This window comes from Etheostoma spectabile, chromosome 10, assembly GCF_008692095.1.
Source record: "Etheostoma spectabile isolate EspeVRDwgs_2016 chromosome 10, UIUC_Espe_1.0, whole genome shotgun sequence".
Classification (NCBI taxonomy): Eukaryota; Metazoa; Chordata; class Actinopteri; order Perciformes; family Percidae; genus Etheostoma; species Etheostoma spectabile.
In genome coordinates, this window is record NC_045742.1 from 25,401,369 (window position 1) to 25,426,776 (window position 25,408).

General features: G+C 41.2%; 1 protein-coding gene across 4 annotated transcripts in view; it reads left to right on the forward strand.

The window, feature by feature from the left end:
- The window catches only part of LOC116696462 (stromal membrane-associated protein 1), a 226,517-nt gene that overhangs the window by 12,298 nt on the left and 188,811 nt on the right, over positions 1–25,408 (forward strand). For all 4 annotated transcript variants that reach the window (XM_032527493.1, XM_032527489.1, XM_032527492.1 and 1 more), the window contains exons 2-3: positions 19,258–19,391; positions 24,896–24,981. In XM_032527493.1, the coding sequence (XP_032383384.1) occupies positions 19,258–19,391; positions 24,896–24,981 (220 nt within the window). The remainder of the gene's footprint in view (positions 1–19,257; positions 19,392–24,895; positions 24,982–25,408) is intronic.

Below are 25,408 nucleotides of genomic sequence, written 5' to 3' on the forward strand. Positions count from 1 at the left end.
ACGTGTGTAACTCTGCTGACCCGCCGTTCGACCCGTGCTGGACCCATTCATGAGTCAGCCGTCTCTCTATGAGTAGCACTCCGTCTTTCTCTCTTTTAATCAGTTATTGTTGCAAACAAGTGAAGGAGCTTACTGATTATGTCAGATAGCTAGTTTTCATTTACATGTGTTGCAGCTGTATGTCTATACAACAAACCACTTCAACATAAGAAGAATGTAGCATAATATAGATGTGAAAGCAGTGATAAATAGCCTATGTGACAATAAAAGTTGTTTGGTTAAAATCAACAAATAATCCAACCTGTATCAGTTTTCATTTTCTCAAAGGCAGAGCAGGATACCCAGTACTCGGTTTACACTTGTCCCCATTTCTAGCCACTGGGGGACCATAGGCAGGCTGGGGGAACTCATATTAATGTTAAAAAACCTCATAAAGTGAAACTGTCATGCCATGGGACCTTTAAACAGCCAATCACAAGCATTAATACTACTAAGGAGGGAATGTGGTCGGTGCCTGAAAGGTATCGAATTTGGTACCCAGCCCTAGATGAGATGTCCTTTCCTGAAGCGTCACGTGAATTTTCCTGTTGCACTGCTTCTGGGAAGGCTGCTCTTGTGTATCCTCGCTCATAGCTCCTTGGAGATCCTTCCTTGATCCTCGTTGCAGGAAGAAGGCTTTGAGACGGCCTTCACGAAGGAGGGCCAGAACAACTTCCAGTTCAACCGAGGAGCTATCAAATAAGAGAAGTGAGGTTCAGCCAGTGTATCGGGGTGTGGAAGCCCTGCTATGACCACTGGAGTGTAGTGACTCACCTTAGCCTCTCAGCTGTAATTCCACCCTCACTCCTGCCTACACACACACACACACACACTGCCCTACATTTTGTGTGTGTGTGTGTGTGTGTGTGTGTGTGTGTGTGTGTGTGTGTGTGTGTGTGTGTGTGTGAGAGAGCGATGGACTCCTTATTGATGGCAATTCCATTTCCCTGTCCTCCTTGGCATTTCAGTCTATCCATTACTCCCGTCCAGACTATAATTTGGCCTTTGGTTTTAACACAATCCTTTCACCAATGTGACTCACAAGCCACGCACGCACGCACGCATGCACGTTGGCAGTTTGTCAGTGTTGTGATTTGTGGCTTGGGGTGCTTGGAGCTGGCACATGCTCTCCTCTGTGCTGCCACAGCAGATCTTGGCAAGCGCCAGCGGGGCACTCAGCTCTTTGACGACCTGTCCTTGGTACATCTCTGCCGTCACACACATCAGATACTGGCACAGGCCCACACACACTCACACTAATTTGGAGCCAGCAGCTTGCCTACACACCTGCAATTGTATACATTTTAAATGTGCGAAGGACAGGTTGTGCCTTGCAGGGTTCAGGAATGGAGACGGCGGGGGGTTATGTTCAATGTTGCATTAAGTTGTGTTTCCAACTTGACACAAGTTTAATGCATTGCACATGTAAAAAAATAATAATAATTTCAACCAAAACTAGAGTAAGAGATAATATAAAACAAGCATTGTTGGGTCTTTTGGCTTTCTTCCATGTAGTGCTGTTTAATTGTATTGGGTTAACCTGAGAAATGTTGCTCACATTTTTCCCACCATGTTTACATTAGTGATGGTGGACCACATATTTACTTTGCATTAAGACTGAATGAATCAAAAATAATTAATGTTCTGTCATTTGACTAGCTGTTTTAGCAGATGATTGTAATGGTTTAGACCAGGGGTCTCCAACATTTTTTTTCCAACATTTTTTTAAGACAAGGACTGAAAGAGGGACAGAGCACGGACCCCCTACTGCATATATTGTATAAAATTAAGTTGCATTAAACTGGGCCTAAAATAACATGGAGGGTGGCTTAAAACCTTTACACACACATTTTTGGTGCATAGGATACTAAGCTTTTAAAATAGTAATTGTTGGCATGTTTAAAAAAAAAAAACCTGTTTTAATGTTACCTGTGGCACAGTGAAACCTTATTAACTGTATATGTGGGTGGCTACCTTACCTGTAGGCCTCTATATCTCTTTATAGGCCACTATCATCAATGATTTTTTTATTCAATTGTATTCAAGGTAAAGATATTTAAATTTTTGAACAGAACTTTAAAAAATGAATAATTTGGTGGCCCCCTTGCAGTAACTCTGAACTTCCTGGCTGTAATCACTATCACCAGCAGATGGAATCATACCTTCACGTTATCCATCCATTAAGTTTGCTGTCTTTTGCCTTAGGGTAGCTTGATTACGGAAAAAAAATCATAATCACAATTTATTTGGTTAATAGTGACAGCATAATAATAGCAATAATTGTTATTATTAGGGTATTTCTAATTTTTCTCCTTTATTCAATAGTGACAGTGGATAGACAGGGAAGGGAGAGACGGGGGGGGGGGGGGGGGGGGGGGGGGGGGGGGATGACATGCAGCAGGTCAGATTTGAACCTGCGCCGCTGCAAATGACTCCGCTTACATGGGCCACGCACTCTACTGGGTGAGCTACAAGTCGCCCCCAATCCCGATTATGTAACACGATCATTGACTTTTGGAAAGATGTTGCATTTATCGAACTGAAACTGTGAAATTTCCCTTACTACTTTTCCCATTTGATCCTTTTGAATTCCCCTCCATAACACAAGACAAAATAGGAGTTTACTCTCAAAATGTAATGTCCAAAACAATCGCTTTTCTCAATTACATTACATACACGTTCCTATGAAAAACATAATGCATGCCAGAGTGTAGACTAAACGTTACGAGTTATTTCAACTCTGCATCCAGTCCCTGTGTATATCCCTCTAGCTGAGTCTTTATTACCTCTGATAATGGTTTAACTTGGTATCCATCTGTCATGATTTATAGACTGTCTGGATCATAATGTCCCTCCATTTGTTAAAGAACAAGACAATGAGACCAGATGATGAGTTTTTATTATTGTAACAATAAAGAGGAAAGCTGTCTAGCCACTCCTAGTCATTACTGCTGACACTGAATCCCAGTAATGGGCCAGCAGGGAGCAGCACAGCGCTTTATTATTTCCCCCTCAGCGTGCTGCTCGTCACTCAATGATTCTCCACTCTCCTCCGGCCTGTGCTGAACATTTTGTCAGCCTTTTCCGGTGATTTACTAAGAGGACATTTTAATAATTAGGAACCGGGGGTTGTTAAACTACTTTTTAATAGAGAATACCACTGAATTTCAGTTCACAGCAATTCACAGCAGTGGTTTTATTCTCTTACCCTCGGCACCATTTTATGCAGCAACATTACCTGTTGTTTCTTATTACTAGAAGTAAAGAGGAGAGGAGTAAATTTGGTTTCAGCCAAACATAAGTTAAAGAACTATGGATATATACAGAGCTCTGGCAATGCTGAGCTTTCGAGGTGTTTTACAGCAGGACATTAAGAGAAAATGAAAGGACATAAAATCCTAAAGAGCAATTAGACAACAAATGGTGAAAAAGAGTCAAATAAAAAGTAGAAAGAGGCTTTGACAGAGGCCATGATGACTTGCTGGGTGCTGTGGTTCAGAACAGATAAAAACAGCAGTATTATCTGTACCGCAGGGTTTGTAGGAGTCAAGTCAGACATGGCTCAAGTCCACAAAGCCTGTGTTTTTCAGCCTTAAAGCTTCAAACTTTGTATCTTTACTCTTTAGTCTTCTGTCTGCTTCCTCGTCAGAGACTCTTGTTCTTGCTCAGTATTGATCCAACAAGCTCGCAGGAATCCCACCAGTCAATTGCGATGTACCTTGTTTATTTTTCTTACTTATTGGTAGTCTTAAACACCCATCAGCATGTTTAGCAGGATTTAAGCGAGGGACACACACATATACACACACACACACACACACACACACACACACACACACACACACACACACACACACAAACACACACACACCACAACACACACACACACACAACACTCAGGTTGACACTTGGGCTTTAATTTCATGCTTGGCTGCCCCCCCCCCCCTCTTCAGTTGGAAATTTCCGCTGCCACTCATGGAGGCTGTCTGTCTTTGTGTCTCTCAGCTGGGATGACTCTGTTTGTTTGTCTCACTGAGTTTCTGTTTGTATGCGTGGCGACGCAGGTTAAAAATCTATTTTTGTGTGCATATTGATTTAAGTGTGTGCTTGTGATGTCATCTTCATTGGTATCTATTTACCTCAAAGTGTGTGTGTGTTTGTCTCTGAGTGTCATTGTGCTTCTATGGTGGCATGTGTGTAGTCTGTCTTTTGTGCAGGCATGCTTGGCTTGGATGAGACAAAATATCGATACGGTTGTACCTTCTCCGTGCTCCCATGTGTAGGAGGAAGAGGTTTTTTTAATCGGAATGGCGGAAAGCAGTTTAAGGAAAATAACAGATGCCCCGGCCACGAGTCCAAAGTAAATGTAAATGTGCTGTATTTATATAGCGCTTTTCCAGTCTTAACAACTGCTCAAAGCGCTTTTACATCTACAGGAAACATTCACCATTCACACACATTCATACACTGTGGCTGGGGCTGCCGTACAAGGTGCCACCTGCTCATCAGATATACATTCATACACACTCACACTCCGATGCGCAGCACCGGGGGCAACTCGGGGTTCAGTGTCTTGCCCAAGGACACTTCGACAATGACTGCAGGGGCGGGGATCGAACCACCAACTTTCCGATTGGTAGGCAACCGCTCTACCACTGGTGGACCCATAGTTGCTCCGTAGTTCTATCATTTGAATTTACAGACTGTGCTGCAGCATTGTGCTGCTTTCTAACAGTTTGGTATTGCAGTGAATACAGAGAGAACACCTGCACTTAACCTTTTCACAAGCATTTTTTACCAATATTGTGATGCATCATTATATTATTGTCTAGCATATTACGTATTGTAGCCATTTATTGTATCTTGAGGTAACCTGTGATTCCTTCCCTTAGAGGAGAGAGGTGTGTTTGGGTGTGTGTGTGTTGTGTGTGTGTGTGTGTGTGTGTGTGTGTGTGTGTGTGTGTGTGTGTGTGTGGAGAAACTCATTCGTGTCTAATCAGGTCAGCAGTCTAAAAATTAGCATTGGTGTGTTTGTATTCCGTGTGTGTGGTAACTGCAGGGCTCCGGTCTACTGAGAGAGAATTCAATTCAGCTGTCTATTTCTGTCCAAGCTAAAGATGCATAACATAATAAAACACATGAGACACAGATGAACAGATACTGAGAGTAAGCAACTGCTCACCCATGTGCTATTCAGTTCATATTGATCATCGGTTGCATTTATTCATTAATTTGAAGACCAGGGGAAGTTGATTTTAAGGTTGAGTGAAAGATCTTTTTTAAACCAGAAATTCTTGATGGATTCTAAAAAGCAGTAGTTTTTAGAAAAGGTCCACGGATAGATAGAGCTGATTCCGAATAGGACAGCCAAAAACAGATCATGCAGCAATTGGTAGGTTAATAGATACAGACCAGTGCAGTAGGTCAGAACTCATGAATGCTCATCAACTCAAAATGGCTTCTACCCTCCACAGCCAAGGCTACTCTTTTGTTTCATTCTATCATGTTTGACAAAACTAATAGTAAAGTGAGACAGTTGTCAATCCAGTGCAGACTGTACAAACCCACACAGTTTTGAAAAAACACCCTTAATCAGGCAAATCTGAAGACACCTTTCAGGGTGCGCTATGAACTCTGAAAGATTATTACCTGTTGTTACCATTAGAGTGCTCTGTTGGCGTTGTCATAACTGCTTTGACTTTTCAGGTTCATACCCGTATTTTGTGTTTCTACTAGAACATGTTTACTAGGGGTGTAACGGACCATAGGTCCTCACGGTTCTGAATAAATTTGCAAACCGCAGATTAATACATATCAATACATTTTTGCCGTAGCTGTTACTTACAGCTAAAGTACATATTTCTGTCTCCCCAATGAGGAATTAAAATAATGACAACAATTCTGTCGGTGCATCCACATGGTGCAAGCCTTCCGTGATTGCGCTTCACCCCTGCCCCTCCTCCTCACAGTTGCTACGTAGCCAAGGAGGACACGGAGAATTAAAAAAACATGACGTAACGGACGGTCATTATTATAAAAACATTACGCACTAAAGCTTTAAAGTAGGCTGATCAATCTCTATGAAGCGTTGCCATGAAAGATAATGGCAACGCATTTTTCTGTTCATGTGAATGGAGCATGTTAACATCAGTTGATAGAGCTCTGTCGTCTTAGTGGCAGATGGTAGTTGAGTGGGCTGCAACAACTGGACATGTTCCTGCAGGAATGTAATCCAAAAAACGGGGAAAAATGTACTATATTGGCAACCAAAATGATAGCTTTCCTTGGTGTTTGCATATAGCTATACATGTAGTGAGAATTGGATTGTAATGGAATATAGCAGCAAAACTCGCAGATGAAGGCTTCAAAACCAAATACTACACAAGTTAGCATGTAGCTACATGTGACAGGGTATGTAACATAAATACTGCAGCGTGCCTGCCTGGAGCATATGACCATATATTGCACAGCTGTCAGTCTTCCTTTATAATACCATTTGAATTTCATTTGTTATTATTTTTTAAATATTTAAATAATATTCGAATAAATAATGCTCAAATGCAACCTGTTAAGTATGTACTACATTACTGAGGCTTATGCATTGTCAATGCCACTATAAGCATGTGGTTGTTGTTACATATTCTGTCCATTAGAGGGATTTTCAACATCAGCCTGGCCTTGAAGGGGACCTATGTCATGGCGCATTGTATTTCTGGCACGCCGTTCTCTGTTTACATTATATTCCACCCCAAAGACACAGCAACACACACAAATCATCAGAGAACACTGTAATGAAACATTATCTAACAAGTGTAGTGAAGCGGCTCTGTTGTAAAGGCTAACGTTGCTCAGTTAGCACAATGACATCATGTCTGAAAGCACAGTTGAAACGGTTTGTCATAAACTAAGTAACAACCGTGTTAGCCATGATGCTAACAGCATTGATAACTAAGCCAAACGGTGCTAGGGCAGCTAGCTCCTATAACTCGCGACACAGTTAGGAAAGCAGAACGAGCTAACTAATGATGACATAAGCACTTTAGTTTGGTGGATGTCAATTTAAAAGTCATCCATCCATTCATTCATCTTCATCCGCTTATCTGGTATCGGGTTGCGGGGGCAGCAGCTCCAGCAAGGAACCCCAAACTTCCCTTTCCCGAGCCACATCAACCAGCACCAACTGGGGGATCCCGAGGCGTTCACCGGCCAGGTTGGAGATATAATCTCTCCACCTAGTCCTGGGTCTTCCCCGAGGCCTCCTCCCAGCTGGACGTGCCTGGAACACCTCCCTAGGGAGGCGCCCAGGAGGCATCCTTACCAGATGCCCAAACCACCTCAACTGGCTCCTTTCGACGCGAAGGAGCAGCGGCTCTACTCCGAGCTCCTCTCGGATGACTGAGCTTCTCACCCTATCTCTAAGGGAGATGCCAGCCCCCCTCCTGAGGAAACCCATTTCGGCCGCTTGTACCCTGGATCTCGTTCTTTCGGTCATGACCCAGCCTTCATGACCATAGGTGAGGTTAGGAACAAACACTGACCGGTAGATGGAGAGCTTTGCCTTTTGGCTCAGCTCCCTTTTCGTCACAACGGTGCGATAAACTGAATGTAATACCGCACCCGCTGCTCTGATTCTCCGACCAATCCCCCGCTCCATGGTCCCCTCACTCCCGAACAAGACCCCAAGGTATTTAAACTCCTTCACTTGGGGTAAGGACTCACCCCCTACCCAAAGAAAGCACTCCATCGGTTTCCTGCTGAGAACCATGGCCTCAGATTTAGAGGTGCTGATCCTCATCCGAGCCGCTTCACACTCGGCTGCGAACCGATCCAGAGAGTTCTGAACGTCACAGACCGATGATGCCATCAGGACCACATCATCTGCAAAAAGCAGCGATGAGATCCTGAGCCCACCAAACTGCAACCCCTCCCCACCCCGACTACGCCTCAATATCCTTTTAAAAGTCATGTTTAAACTCTTTCCCATCCTTCTTCCGATTTCCAGCTGCAGCCCGTCACTCCCCCTGTACTAACTTTACACGATACGTAACGTTAGCTCACAATGCCTTGTGTTTCGTACTCCCGTAACTTAATGTTCATCAGACGTAACATTAGAAGAGGGAGATTAGTTTACGTTAGCTAACCTCTTTACAAAAAATCCCCTTCGAATAGTTCATAGTTAATAATAGTTAATTTCATTTAATTTCTGCATTCAAATGGTTGTTTTTTTTACCAGTGAAATTGTATTTGACTTTCAGAACTTGTTCAAACAGCTCTACTATATAGAAACCCGGCTAGCTATGACGTGATACAGGGCTGAGAGTAAAAAATAGCAGAGCAGTGGAAAATCTGAGGTGTCTGCTCACAGGGATTCCTTTTAAACAAGTTTACCTCATTATTTGAAGCTTTTTAATACAAACATCCAACATTGTAACATTATAGATATGACAGAAGATATAGACAAGCATAATAGGTCACCTGAAATATATTTGTTAGCAATTGGTCCAGGGTATACCCTGACCAATAGCAATTTTGAGGCAGATACACATATTGATATATGAGATTCTGATCATGATGAATCAGCCAGTCTAAATCTTCTTTTAAAATCCATATCCTAAAACCTTTTTAAAAAGGTGTCCTTAGATTAGTTTATTTACTGTTTAAACAATAAACTTGTCGCTACTCTGTGGTGGACAAACTATACGTTGCTCGTGACAGGCACTGTTTTAAAAAATGTTTTTTAGCATTTCAATTTTTTGTCATTTATCTCTCATTTAGCAGACAACATGTTCACTTGTGTGAGACTTCGGCCATAGCTAACCACGGTTTAAATTACAACAGTTCAATGGGCCTACCAAGTTAGCTCTTAAAAAGCCTTGATTGGTGATTCACAGAACCATATTTGGACCAAGGAATATTCAGATTTCACTAATGGCGTTTTTCCACTGCTGGTAACGGCTCGCCTCGGCTTGCCTCGGCTCGGCTCGGCTCGGCCCATTCTACGTCCGTTTTCCATTGCAGATTGAGTAAAGCCTCAGCGTGGCTGGTCACCATAGCAACGCGTGATAACGTAATTTTCAGCGCGACTCACAACAGCACGTCGGCTACCTGCCGCAGCCAGAAGAAGTGTTTTGTTTCAAAAGAAGCTGAAGGAAGCAACAAAAATCACCGCTAAAAAACATTGGAGTTTGGGAATTCTGACGAGTTCAGACGTCGACATGACGTTTTCCCGACACAAAAGGGTAAGTTAAGTTTCCTGGTAACGTTAGCTAACATTTGCATGTTCAGCGTCCGCAGTCAGTATTTACTAGACGCTATATAAGTACATGAACTTTAGCAACATGATTACACACCAACATGTCTGCTGTGTACTGTTGTGTTCAGAGCATTCATGCTTTGTAACTCGCCGCCGCAGACCGTCTGGTGGGCGATGTCCGACCGGTGAGAATCTCGGTTCTGACCTACTGGGCTTCGTATAACGTATGAGAGTCACGGAGAGGCTTGTGACAACGACTGGGATGCATCTGGCCAGCAGAGCCGGCGGGGACACTGTCACAGGCAAGGAAGAAGACCGGAAGTACGGAGGGTTTGATGCGCTACTTGAAAAGCTAAATAAAAACTTTTCTTTGATATACATATTGTCTTATTTTTTTAAACAACAGTGTGCAATATTGGAAACGACATGAAGCCGCTAGTAGCCCAACAGTTGAAAGTGAGAATAGTGCAGAGAGTAGTATATCTGTCGGTGTCCGGCTAGATTTGTTTTAAATGTCCCGTTTGTTCTGGAAACACACTCCGCACTCTTGTTTGCTAAAACCGGTCATAAGTGACGATTCTCTCCGACCAACCAGCGGTCTGCAGGTTTTCACGTCACCTTTTGGTAGCGCTCGGCTCGCTGGAACCTCGACTGAGTATACTACAAAAAGTAGCTGGTAGCGCCGGGGTCCATGGACTTTTTTTCGTAATGGAAAACCAAAAAAGGCGAGTAAAGTCGAGACGAGTCGAGTTGATACTACGCAGTGGAAAACCGCCATAAGTGATTCAGAGGGCTTGCTGGTCATCACCTTCAGACTCTGAACTCACCAGTCCAGCACCAAAGAGCATCAGTGAAGGCTGCCCATCATCTCAGAGCCAAAAGTGATTGGCTGTTTGAAATAGCACAGCACAGTGCAAGACACAGATGAAACTGATGTCTTTCTACAATAGCGTACTTTATATTTGGAGTATAATTTTTGTGAGCCATTCACTTTTCTAAATACAGTTAGACCCCGCTGAAGCGCTCTATTGATTTTCTCACTGTTATAGAAATACTCAAGCTAGTGGAAAATGAGAATCCACTGTGAAAACCCACTGTGAAGAAAATTTCAGTGTATCTGGATGATCTGCAGTGTGCCAAAAAAAGGATTTCTTGCCACTGCATGCATACACGCACAATATGATGACATGCACATTTGTCCTCTGTATGTCACTGTACGAGAGCAAAACTACTGTTTGTTTTGGCGAATGTGTTGAAAGAGGTTATCTAAGAGCAATGAAGTCCAATCCATACAGATAGAGTCCAGCTTACAATGGCTGAGCTGCTTGATTCAGGCTTAACACTCAGTCATCCCTGCCTTAATGCTCCTTTAGGCCATCTAGCGCATTAGTGCCACTGCATTAACACACTGATGCTCTTACTCGAGACAGGCAAGCCCACTCAACTGCATACATTCCCGCCACAATCCAACTATCCCTGCTGCACCACCATTATGTAGCCCCGATCCATAAATGTTGAGCCCTTCCACTTTGTGTTCAAAGTCGCTTTCAATCGGCAAATCGACAGATATTAAGCTTGATGGTCTGGAGAGGGATAGAGCCAAAAATGGTGCTGAGGGACTGTAGCCACTAGCCCATTAAAATAATTTGACTGTCATTTCTGTTCCATCTCCTATTCATCCCCGTGGAGATTTGGCAGAGCTCTGGTTGTTTTGTGCTATTTTATGTGATGAATGATGCATTTGGAAGACAGAGTTATTTGAGAAACTCTTACCTGATCCCCCTCAAACAAGACATTTTAAAGAAATTCCCCAATCCCCAAAGGCTGTTAATAATCTGGGTCTCAGCGAATTTAATGGCCTTGGTTTGCTTAAAAGGGCTTGTTGGAGCGTCATACAGTGTCTAGATCCCTTCTTCAATAGTGGAATTAATCAGAGCTGAATGTGACAATTTAAAAAAAATACACAGACACACCCTAGGGCCAGCAAATGTAATGTGCACTTAAGGTCAGTCTAGCAACCCTCTGTTGCCTTGCGAGCTGGAAAAAACTAATTCTGGTCAGGCCAATCACATCGTGTATAGAGTCGGTGGGCGGTCTTAAATGTAATGACGGCAGAGCTGAGACGGTTCTGTGTGAATTCCCTGCTATTTGAAAACAAAGAAGATGGCTGCTGCTTCTGGCGAACAGCGGCCTGTCCAATCGGCTTTGGCCGGAGTGAAGCACTGAAGTCATTCTTAAAAAAGGAATATGTGTTGGGAGTTTTGCCGACCAGATACGGCAAAAGTTTAATCTGTCTCTGCTCTGGTTGGTTGTAGCGTTAACCTATTGCATGCAGAGGGAATTTGAAAGACAACCGTTTATCCCGCCCCTCGGATTGAGCCCAGCCAATGGTGAGTTCCCAGACCCAACATCTTGGGTCTGGCTTGTCAGGCTAAATACTGCCCACTTTGTGTGCGATAAGCTAAATCATGCCCACTTTATGTGGTGATTGGCCAGGTTTACGAATATGTTAAAGTAAAGCATGGATTGAACTTCTGTCTCAAAATGACCATTTTCCTTTTTTTGCATTTACAACTACATTATATTTTTAAGGAGAGTCCAAAAGTGTGTGCCATCGTACCAATTTGTACAATTCATTGCTGCAATATTATAAAGAGGCTATGATGGCAGTGTGGCCATGCTGAACAAGTGTAAAAACTTTTGCCCAAAGACGTGAATGGACAACACACTTTACAAACTACTTTGTTTGAGGCACATTAAGGCCGTTAGTATCCTGTATTCATTTCATAGGCTTTTCCACTCTGATAGTGTTATACTTTCTCATTAGATTTGGTGACATATCAAGTGACATTTTAGGCAGACCCAAGCGGCAACTTCCAGGCATGAAAGTGAAACCAATGTGGAAGTGCCTTAAACCTGCGTTCTATCTAATTTCCAACAGGGTTCGACTCCACTGGCTCCAAAAGGAAATCAGATTGCATAGAGGTCTATGAGATAATGACCCTACTTGATTTATTACCTTAGTAAACATATTCAAAATTAGTTTATGCATGATGTCCACTTAGTAAATTATTGTTCCATTTATTTTAAAATTAATGATAAAGCAGAGGAATGCTTTAGGGGCATGGCTACACGCTAACCTGTCAATCACATGCCCCTTCTGGGGGAAAACAACCCCCGCGTTCGGTATAGCCTAAATAGAGGATTTTGAACATATCTTCGAAATAACAACACTATGCAGAAGAGTTGCTGTGTTGTTAGTTGACCAATACTACATCCAAAAACCCTGATCTGATCTCTGATATGTTCCCCTGCCATGTATCAAAAACGATCTTAATAGATGGGCTGCCGAGGCTCCTTTTTTTTGTGGAAAGAATCACACTTAATGAGAGAAACAAATAACGAAAAGTTATTGCGTAGCGGGTTAATTGAGTCTCTCTTACTGAAATTTGAAGCTCACACATGGATATTCTCAGTCTAAATGATCCTGGGGACAGTTACTACTGATAGCTAACATGTAAGTGGGAGGCTGCTGCACACAGTATAGCAGCCTCAAACTCATCTCTCCAACTAAATCTCTAAGTCTAATCTAAATCTACTAAACGGTTGGCTATTAATGACAGCTTGATGAATTACAGACAACCCTAACAATAGGATAAGCAATATGCTGCCACTGTGTTGATTATTAATCCACTTAGACAGGGAAAGACTGTGGTATCGCGAACGCTCAGGTTCAGGCAAGGTCAAAGATGAATAAAAATATGCAAATAAATATTGGACATCTGTTTAAAACAAATGTTTCTTCAACCCGAAATAAATGAAGGCTGTTGCTGTATTTCTCAGTGAATGTTCAGTAAAAGGTGAAAGTTCAATTCCGCAGTCAGCAGCCTTTATAAAAAGCTTTTGAAAGTAGAGGTAGATTTAGATTCATACTGATGAGATGATAGCAGTTTTAAAAATAAGACTATCTAATAACATTGTTTCCTGTCAGTTCAGTTTAGCTTGACTTCAGTTCTTTAATACTTGTGTGTGTGTGTGTGTGTGTGCGTGTGTTCTGTAGTTGTGTAATGACATCCCAGATATGAAAATTGTTGTCCTCCAGCAACATCTTGTGACTCTTCGAGCATGCTTAAGCTACTTTTCGACGGACGACGGCACAGAACACACCAAACAGACTTGAGTCACCGGCCTCGGCAGACTGTCCGACCGCCAGTTATCGGATTGGTGTGTCAGGGCCTTAAAGTACACTATTGACAGTTTGCTAAACCCCGCCCCAACTTTGTTATTTTTGTACACCAATCTTTCTGTTGTCTCACTGCACAAATGTAGTTTATAATGATAAGGCTGGCAGATTTACCATGCAAAAACAAAGTGTCCTTGATTTCAGATAGAGATAGACAAAAGCAGGCTTGTCATTGCTGGTGACTGTCAATTTTATCTGCTGAAATGAAAACTGTCTCTACCAGATTTAACAGCTGGAACTAACTAGCTAATTCAGCTAACTGTAGGACCATGAGTTGGCTGAAAACGTCTCTGACTTTTTCATTTTTTCATGCTGAGTAGTTTTACAACAGCCCTGCTGTGCCTAGTTATGGTTGCTAACGTCTGACTGGACAGAATAGGGATTTTGTGAACGGTCATTTTGTGAGTCTTTGGGATACGTAATTGCGTGGGGATCAAAGTAGTAGTAAACAATACAAACACAAGTTTAGAAACATTTTCAGTCCCCCCTGTCTTGCCCTCGAGTGCTTTGGTCTACTGCTTGGTTTTCCCCATAGAAATAAAATGGATAGAAAGTCTGTTTCATTCAAATCAAGCAGACTCTGTGAGCGTCATTTCCTTATGCTGGAATTCGGTGTTTAAGATGAATGCAATATACAGTAACTAATTGCTCTCAAATGACTGAAACTAGCATCAAGGCCTTCATTCCAGCTAACTTGGACCAACACCAATTTGCCCTCAGAGCCAGCAGATGCTCTTATGGCGACCATCTCACTTGCACTTCCCACTACCCTCACTCACCTGGAGGATCCCAACACCTACGTTAGGATGCTTTTTGTTGACTTCAGTTCAGCTTTTAACACCATCAACTCCAACAAGCTAGGCAACTTGGCCTGGACTCTCATCTCTGTAAGTGGATTAAGAACTTTCTCACCGACAGACCCCCCGGTATGTCAGACTTGGATATCTTACCTCCTCTACCACCGTCCTCAACACTGGCCCTCCCCAGGGCTGTGTTCTCAGTCTGCTCCTCGACTCATTATTCACATATGACTGTTCACCCATTCATGACTCAAACTCCATATTCAAATTTGCAGATGACACAGCTGTGGTGGGGCTGGTAACCAACAATGAGGAGACCGCCTACAGGGAGGTGGTAGAATCACTGGTATCATGGTGCAGCACAAACAACTTAATCCACAACACAAAGAAAACGAAATTACAATTGATTTTAAGAATATGGTATATGGAAAGGAGGTGGAACAGGTCTCAAGTTTCAGATACCTAGGTGTGCATCTAGGGGAGGATCAGCAGAGACTCTTTTTCCTGCAAACCCTAAGATGCACCAGGAGGAGTGTGCTGGCATACAGCTGTACAGTGTGGTTCTCCAGCGGCACCACTGAGGAGAGAAAAGACCTGCAGTGGGTAATTAAAACAGCCCAGAGGACTCTCCCAAGTCTTGGGGACAGATACTCCAGTAGAGCATCAGAGCGGACCCTACACACCCTGGCCATATCTTTTTTGACACCCTACCATCAGGCGGGCTTAGGGTCATGAAAGCACCAACAAGCATGAGAAATAGTTTTCCCCCAGGACCATAAATAAGCCGCTGAAAGGCTAAGCTGGAGTTGAACCATACCTTGTTGATAATGCACTGGTATTCTTACTATGGTTTTAATACTTTCTTTTGTTTTTACTCCATATTTATCTATTTATTGTTTCTGACACTGTCAATTTTTTATCTTGCTTTCTTTATGCTGCTAAGTGAGTGATTGATCACATCTTTATTTTGTTGTGTAGTGATATGCATTGACAATAAACAATCTAACTTTGACATTAGCTAGCTTGCTAACTCCACCCACCCATGCTACACAATGGTAATAGGTAATAATACTGGTAAAAAATAAGACGTACAAAGTCACTCACCTGGGGACAGCACTGTGCTTTCCTACGCTTTCCCAAGATTATGTGAATGAAACATTAAGTTGTTAAACTTGACTAATTTAGTGACTGGCATGCTGGATAGTTAGTTAGCTTGCATGCTAGAAGGCTCAGTTGTAAGTTCCGCATCACCTGTATTGGAGAAAAGAATCACTTCATTTGATGTTTAAAGTAAATTAAATAGCCTTGCCAGCCTACTTACTGGACACAGAAATATATACTACTACGAACTTACAACATATCCTATACAAGTACAATATTGTATATATTATTTGTGTCCCCTTCAAAAATTAATCTTAAGAAATTCTATGTTTATTGTCCCCCCCCAACTGTTGATGAGATACACGCCCATGGTCTTTGGTATGGTATATTCACAAGGTAAAGGTCTGAGAGTCCTGTCTCAAAATATCAGAAAGACTCAAAAAAATGGTTGATTTTAGACCTCAGGCCCTGCTACCAACTGACCCTTATACAGGGCTCGACAGTAGAACTCAACAGTCCCACCCCTCTCCCAAGAGACCTTGGGTTTCAGAAGTAAATTTCCCATTCATTTCTCCCATTGACGTCTAGAAAAATCGGTATTTGAAGAGTTTTAGACCATGCCTTAGGCTAACCAGGTACCACGTGACTCATAAACATACAACATATCATTTCGAGTAAAAACGAACAGAAAATCCAAAAAAAGTCAAAGGTACAAGACTGTGTACATATTTTAATTAATTCATCAAACAAAGGAACTACTCATCCCATAAACCAGCACCCACCACTGAATGAAGGAAGCTGACGTTTGTTTAGCTAACAGCTAATTTGGCTAACCACTAGCTGAGACAGCATGTAATAAATTTGAAGACTCAAAATAAAACCTGAAAATAACTGTTAAAATGTATTACAGCTGTTACGTGAGCTGTAGCCTGCTTTACCAGTGTTTAGTTTGAGTTAACCTTTTTTTTTTTTTTGACTGAATCAAGCTGTCAGCTAGCGGTTAGCCGAATTAGCTGTTAGCTAACTAACGTTAGCTTCCCGGTGGAGGAACAGATCTCATTCTCATTTTGGGCATGCTCACAGATCAGGTACCAACAGCTCCCACTCCTCACCAACATAAATTCCACCACACAATTCCAAGCATCACTGTGGGGTTGTGGGATTGTTCAGGATTGTGGGTAATGAAGTACTTATCCAAGACATATAAATAAAAGACATCTGAAAACAAGGTTGGTGCCCCATGAACTTTTGGCATCTATATGAGCATATGTTATCTCTTAGTCATGTGGTAGCTGGTTTTAAGTCTACCATCGACGGTTACAATTTTATGGCTTATACTCCAGTTGTCAATGGAGAAATTGACAATTGGAGTATAAGCCCCTCCATGAAATACAGCTGAGCTGACGTTGCGTACAAACTATGTCCCAACATAGGACCTACTGCACAGTGAACTTCACAAACCAGCGATGTAAAAAGTAGGCCTATCTAAATATATGTATGAATGCGTGCATAGAAACTAGAATGTTATTTATAGTGCAATGTCAGTTTAAAACAGGAGCTCGACCCACCAGGATCATCTAGATCAGGGGTTCCCAAAACTTTCAGCCCACAACCCCCAAAGTAACGGTGCATGTGACTCGCGACCCCCCCGCTATAAACATATATAAACATTGCGGGCAACCGCGCACGCACTACAGGCGTATCCAAACACGAGCATGTTGACAACACAAAATAACACAACAGCCATAACATTATTCTACAGTAATTTACTCATTACTTTAATTTGAACTTAACCTAATGAGATGGATGTGCAATATGTTTGGAGCACAGCAAGTCCAGTCTTGGTTTAATGTTGGAGACCATCTGTATTTATTTTTATGGTACGTTGGTGCCGAGAAAATCTTTTTGCACAAGTAGGTAGTGCCAAACAGCATTAGGACATCCAAAGCCGCCCTGGATAGCTGTGGGTATTCCCTCTCAACTGAAATCCAAAACTCAGCCAGCGTCTTAGAATTAAACGCCTTGTCGTCAGGGTTCGGTCGCTTGAAAGTTCAACCGCTGCGTCCTCCAGCTCGGATGTCACATGATTTGCCCTTGTTTCAGTGAATGGTGATCTGTTGAAGTGTTCCAGGAGGGCTTGAAGGTGGGAAGTGATAGGCTTTTTCACTATTTTATTTTAAATTTAGCCACTAGTTTTATCTTGTGTTAAAATCATGGCTAACACATGCTATTTCTAATCGTTTTTAAATTTTGATTTTATTTCTGGAAATCAACTTGCGACCCCCCCTCCTCTCTGGCTCGCAACCCCCCTGTGGGTCCCGACCCCCACTTTGGGAATCACTGATCTAGATGACAAGATAGGTTTATTTTAAAACAACCATAAGGAGATTAAGTGTTCATAAACCACATAAATGGCCAAAAAGAGGCCTAAGTGCCACAAAGTAACAAACTACGATTGGAAAGAAATCCAATCCTATGGTCTCCTCTCAACAGACATTGCACGATTGAGTGTCAACAGGAATCAAAGTTCCGTCTGTGTCTGCTTGTAGCTTCTGTCCTTCTTCTGGTTCTGTGCAGCAAGCGCATGGCCTTGTTTCTTGTTCTCTGCCACAGCTTTTATGTAACCTTATGTTTGTTATTTTTTGCAGTGACCTCAGTCTGGCAAGCACAGTTCCAAAATCCAAACTTGGACTCTCCACAAATTGAGTTGGTTTCACTTCTGTGCCATCATAATTTATCATGCACAGAAAAAATGGATTTAGATCTGTACTTCACCCTGTCGTCACGCCACATGTAATGGTTAATGGAGAGATTTCCTTGTTTTTAATGCGGGTTTTTGAGGATTAGACTTTATGCATAAAAAAATATTCTATGACCCTTAAGCTAATGAAAGCTTTTGAAAACCAGTTTATTAAACTCAAAGCTGTTTTTTTATAGTACCTTTTACACTGTATGTAGAAATAGGTTTTTAATTATAGTGACATTTAATCAAAGCTGTTACTCACCAAATGAAAGCAATTTAGTGTGCATGCAATAGAAGTACATAGATACTATAATTAATCAGCCTTCAGAGACCAAATTTGAAGCAATCTTGAATCAATACATTTGCAACAGTTAAAAGAAAGAATTATCTTTCTGATTTGGAGATGATTAAATTCAGCCACAACTTACATTTAATATAAAAAACGATATCTCTGCACATTTTCTTGTGCTTCAAAATGACATAAGTGACGGCGCATGCTTGCACTTTTATATAGAAGAATGTTTCTTAAACCGCATGCACCTTTCGTAAAATCCCATTAACATGTATGGAAGGGATTTGGAATATTACTTCCTGAGCAATTTTGATAAGAATGTTCAAAATGTTTCTGGATTACCTCAAATTGAAGTGTATATACTTTTTTGAAATACTACTTTTTTTAAGTGAGACAATTTCACCAAAGTAAATAAAGACTTTGAATGTTTGTGCTGTTTGGATTTTTATCTTTTCTTATTAACTTCTTTGGGTTCGGCTCAACTCTGAGAGTGTACTGTACCTGCCCACTACTGCACTTTCCAGAAATCCCCTGTCAGTCAAACAGCTGTCCAGTTACTGGAAGTGAGAGTTTTTGCACATTTTTGATGGACTGTGTTAGATGAAAACTTTCAGAGAGAATATCGGGCACGCGTTTGCTTTTTCATTTTACACAACCAAGTTTTAATTCATCACTTCCACAATTTAGATCTGAAACAGTGTTACTGAGTCAGTTAAACTGACAACACAGCAGGACCTGTACGCTAACATTTGAACGAGTAAGCTTTTCGTTCTCCTCCTTTTTCAGGTCCTCGATGGGCGTCATGGAACCTCGGTGTGTTCATGTGCATTCGCTGTGCCGGCATCCACCGCAACCTGGGGGTCCACATCTCCAGAGTCAAATCTGTCAATCTTGACCAGTGGACATCTGAGCAGATCCAAGTACGTACACACACACACACACACACAAACACACAAACACACAAACACACACGCACACACACACACACACACATTCTCCGGATTTATTGTAATATGTATAAGTGTAATTTGAATCAATGAGACATGGTAGTTACCCACAAAATGCACCCATGCACAGACTGATTACAGTTCCATTTATTCCTTGAGCATGCACACACAAACACACACACACAGGGCTATACACACACACCTTTAAAACACAACTCACACCAGCATGGAAATACTGAAGTGACACCTTAAGTATTAGAGCAAAAGGCCATTGCACACTGAGTCGAAAATGTTCATATGCGTTTTATTGTATCTGTCATCCTAAAAATGTTGTCATGTTGTGCACAGAGTGCAAGATTTCTCTGAAAATTCTTGCATAACAAAGTCTTCAAGCAGTGAGGATGATTTTGTTATCTTTCTTCTTAAAAAGAGAAAAGGAAATAGGAAATTTTGGGTCCATCCAATTGTTAAATTGCGCAGAGAGTAAGGAGGATTCCACATCGTAATCAAGGAGCTGCGAGATTATCCCCATCCATTCAGAGTTGACTTTAGCATGTCAGTGCTTTCATGCATTGCTTGCCATACTGGAGCCACATATTAAAAAAGAAGACCACTGAAGACAAAGTGGATCAACTTGTTGGATGCTATGCTTGGCTTTGCCTGTATGGTGGCTCTGAAGTGTCAGAACACCTCTAAATGCTTGCTGCTGATAAAATATAATGCAGAAATGGAACCCAATCCAGAAAAAATGTATGACAAAGGAAAGTTTCTGTGTGTAAACGTGATGACACAAAGCGAGGTAGTATTTATTTTATTTAAAAATTTGGACTCAGCGTTGAAGGACCTTCATTTCTTGCTGCTTCTCAATACTGCGGCTCAGTTTGAATCTGTGAACAGATAACCAGCCATGCGGCAGAAAACAGTGAGAACAGTTGATGAAAAACGCCAACAAATGGTCAAATGATTATTGTTTGAAATGTGCATGTTGGCCTTTCAAAATCACTGGAGTAGCACAATGTAATTTCTGTTGTACCCCTTTGAACCAAATTGAAACCCACAGAAGTTGTACACATTCTGCTGGAATCAGTAAAACTCGTTTTGAAATCAGTATAGTACATTATCTTTGATGTTCACCACAAAAATACGAAATCCACATACAATAATAAAAAAAACAATCCTTGGAACTTATGATGTAACAGTTTGCCCTATAATTATCAAATTTGTTGTTGTATCAACTGCAACAACTAAGCGACTAAGTCACCTAAACTCGCTTACTAAAATGTTGCCAAGGAATTTAATCATTGATCAGTTGGCTCTGTGTTACGATGCATGACATCACTCCAGTGTCTTTCCGACCTTATGTCAGCTAATTAACGTTAGTTAAATCTGTTCTTTTATCCTTTAATAGTGCAGATTTACATAATCTTTTACATGACCCAAAGCATGACAAAACCGTAGTGGCAAAACCAAAAGATTCTGTATTTTCATCAAAATTAAAAATAAATAAAACAAATCATTGGGAGTGACAAAAAACATAAAACCCAATTTGAAAATGCACAAATTAAATTTGAGTGTAATCTCTACTAGGATCTGTACGTGATTTATGTGGGAGTAAAAACCGAGCAGTGCATTCACATACTCACAGTGGATTATAGACATGCATTCATGCTCAGCAACACACGGGAATATAGAGAACTGTAATCAGTCTCTGCATGGTAACTAGGGCTGGGCCACATGGAAAAAATTAAATATCACAATATTTTTTACCAAATACCTCGATATTGTAGAGTTGACTATTGGTGCTTTCACAAAATATTTTCACAGTGAGATTTTTGATAAATAATCATCAGTAATGTGGATATAATGAGTAAAGGGGTAAAGGCAAATAATACAACAGTCTGGTAAGTTCAGAAAATGACATAATTTTACTGTAACACAGCCTTCAAAACCAGGAAAAGACACTGTTTATGCCATATCACAATATCCAAACTCAAAAGACAATATCTAGTCTCATATCAAGATATCGATATAATATCAATATACAGTGGGGAGAGCGTAGTGTGTATTTGATACACTGCTGGTTTTGGTTACACTGCGCATCAGGCTTTCCTACTTACAAAGCATGTAGAGGTCTTTAATTTTGATCATAGGTACACTTCAACTGTGAGAGATGGAATCTAAAACAAAAATCCAGAAAATCACATCATATGATTTTTAAACAACTGATTTGCAGTTTATTGCATGACATAAGTACTTGGTCACCTACCGACCAGTAAGAATTCAAGCTCTCACAAACCTGTTAGTTTTTCTTTAAGAAGCCTTCCTGTTCTCATTTCCTGTATTAAATGCACCGGTTTGAACGTATTATCTGTATAAAAGACACCCGTACACTCACTCAATCAAACAGACTCCAAGACCAGAGAGCTGTGGAAGGACATTAGGGATACAATTGTAGACTTGCACAAGGCTGGGATGGGCTACAGGACAATAGGCAAGCAGATTGGTGAGAAGGTTCAAGGTTCAAGAGTCTTTATTATCCCCAAGGGGCAATTTGTTGTGCAGCAGCATGTAACACACAGGTTATACAAAACAACAGCCGTACATCTAAAAATAAAATACAAAGACAACAAAAACAAAGACCACACCTCACATTGACTTGTTGAAAAAGCCTATAGCAGCTGGGACAAAAGAGTTTTTATGTCTGTTTGTCCTACATTTAGGCAGACTGAATCTCCGGCCAGACGGCAACAAGATGAAACAGCTGTTCAGGGGGTGACTCGGGTCGGCTAGGACTGACTGGGCCTTCTTGAGGGACCTTGTCTCATAGACAGAGTTTAAATCAGTCAGAGGGTTGAGGGAAATCTTGCCACACACTTTAACTATATATTGAAGCCTGTTCTTGTTTTTAAGTGTGAGGGACCCAAACCAACTCACAATAGCAAAAGAAAGAATAGATTCAATAAAACAACAATAAAACATCCTCATAAAAGTCTTATCAACATTAAAATTGCGAAGCTTACGATAAAAAAACATGCGTTGATGTGACTTCTTACAAACAGCGTCAACCTGTGGCTCGAAGGTGAATTTGTCATCGATTATAATACCGAGGTATTTGAGAAGGCAACAACTGTTGGGGCATGACGAGATGACGGTCCATCTCCCTTGGTCTGGGGCTCCATGCAACATCTCACCTTGTGGGGCATCAGTTATCATGAGGAAGGTGAGGGATCAGCCCAGAACTACACAGCAGGACCTGGTCAATGACCTCAAGAGAGCTGGGACCACAGTCTCAAAGGAAACTATTAGTAACACACTACACCGTCAAGGATTAAAATCCTGCAGCGCACGCAAGGTCCACCTGCTCAAGTCAGCCCATGTCCAGGCCCGTCTGAAGTCTGCCAATGACAATCTGGATGATCCAGAGAAAGAATAGGAGAAGGTCATGTGGAGTGAGAAGACAAAAACAGAGCTTTTTGGTGTTTTTGGTTTGCACCATATTGAGGAGAGGATGAATGGGGCCATATATTGTGAGATCTTGGCCAACAACCTCCTTCCCTCACTAAGAGCATTGAAGATGGGTCGTGGCCGGGTCTTCCAGAATGACAACGACCAGAAACACACTGCCAGGGCAACTATGGAGTGGCTCTGTGAGAAGCATCACAAGGTCCTGGAGTGGCCTAGCCCGTCTCCAGACCTGAAACCAATAGAAAATCACCACTGTATCAAATACTTGTTCTTCCCACTGTATTGCCCAGCTCTTATGGTAACTAGCGTGTCTCATTGATTAAATTACACACAATAAATCAGGTGTGTGTGTGTGTGTGTGTGTGTGCAAATTTATCTAATTGTTCAGTGTGTACAGGATGTGCACACAACCTTGAAGGTGTGTGTGTTTCTTCAAGGCAGTGCCTATACATCAGCTGAGTGTGAGTCCAAAGTGTCTCACTCTGAATGTTAATCATTGTTTTCAATGACTAATTAATTCTGGATGGCTGATTATTCCAACTCTATCTCCTCCGCTTCTCTCTATCTATCTCCTCCTTTTAATTTAGCTGCGACACATACGGCCATTGGAAAGCAGTCAGCGAGTTGAATTGAGTTGAATGCAAATGAATGAACGAAAGGACTCTCTGTGTAGGGCTGCACAATATGAGAAAAAATCAAATTGCGATTATTTTGACTGATATTGCAATTGATTCACGATATTGGCAGGAATGATCATTTTATGTATCATTTTTCTCATTTTCATTAAAAAATACTACAATTTATAACATTTAAAGGATTATAGTGTGTTTTATTTATTTATTTATTTATTTCTTCTGTAGGATACAATTTGTGGGCTGGGACGTCTCTGCAGCACCACAATACTTAAAAAGTAACTCTGTTTTTCTCCAACCTGGACCCTATTTTTTTATGTGTTTGTGTCTAAGCGACTGAGGGGAACAATCTTTGAAATTGGTCCAGTATTGAGCAAGATTGCTGCAGTCAGCAAAGCACGCTACAATGGCCTGTAAGTTAACAGGGCAGTTGGGCAGCTTCTATTTGCGTTCAAAAACGGGCTCGTTTAGTCATTGACAGGCTCAGATTAATTGTAAAAGTGTCTGACAACATTATGAAAAGGATTTCTAAGGAGGGCCACCTTTCTTTTAAAAGGGAAGATCCTTTTTTTAAACATAAAAACATTAGCAAAGTTGCATTGCTAAAGCCACCAGACTCCATGTAAATAAACATTGTAAAATACACTTCATTCAATATCAACAGAAACTAAAAACAACTATGAAAAACCATGTTGGGTCATCTTTCCACTTTTCCAACAATCACAACAAAAGATAAAGAAAGCTAGAGCTAGTGCGAAGCACTGGTTTACAGATTTACATGTGAAATTATGTTGGTTCTATACACCCTAAAGTATTCTTTTGAATTTTTTTAAATGGAGTCTGGTGTGATTAGCGCTAGCAACCTCAGAGCAGTTTCTTGTTAAACAGACAGGCCTTTATTTCCGTAGGGATCCTTTCCATAATGTTGTTAGACACTTAGAATAATAATCTGAGCCCCTGCAAAATAAAGCACTTTAGTGGACTAAATTGATAATGAACATTTGTTCCATAGGGTTACACTGCAGCCAGGGTTCACTCTTAATACCGGACCAGTTTTAAAGATGTTCCCATCAGTCACTTACACACAAAAACATAGGAACATACGGTCCAGGTTGAAAACCCTCGAAATTACTCTTTAATTCAGAATGGTTTGATACATATTTTGCCTTAAACATACAGTATATTGCCCACCTACCCTGCTATTTGGATTTTTCTGTAGTCCATATTACGATCTCAATAAAATTGTGAATAATTGTGTAGCCGTATTGCTGTGTGCGATTGACATGTTCTTTACGGCATTTTATCATTTGCCTCGCAAGTATTAACTGCACATGTATTCACATATGTTTTCCTTTCTTTCTTCCTGTTCTTAACTTGCAGAGTATGGTGGACATGGGCAACAGTAGGGCCAAACAGCTGTATGAAGCCTACCTACCAGAGAACTTCAGACGGCCACAGACAGACCAGTATCCTCTTTCTGCCTGCTTTCTGTGTCTTGGTCTCTGACTAACTATCGACGGCCACAACCCAATTCATTCAACCCCAACTTCATTTACAGAAAATCACAGTTTTTCATAAAACATGTCACCATAAATTGGTGTTAAAATTCGCCATCATTGAATAAACATCTTATAAAACGCTCTGTCACTATATAGACTTTTACACCACCATATACTGTATGCCACCCTATATCTTAAAGCTCCCTATGTCCCCATATATTTTGCACCGAGTTTAAAAGAGAAAAGGAATAAGTAACGGATAAAAAAGAAGTAACCACCCAAAACAACTTCACTGGCGTCCCTGCTGTTTTCTAGTGTTTACTAACCCTGTTTTTGGGCGTGCATGACACACCAGAACAAAAACCCCGGAAAGGTACTGGTACAAACGGCTAAA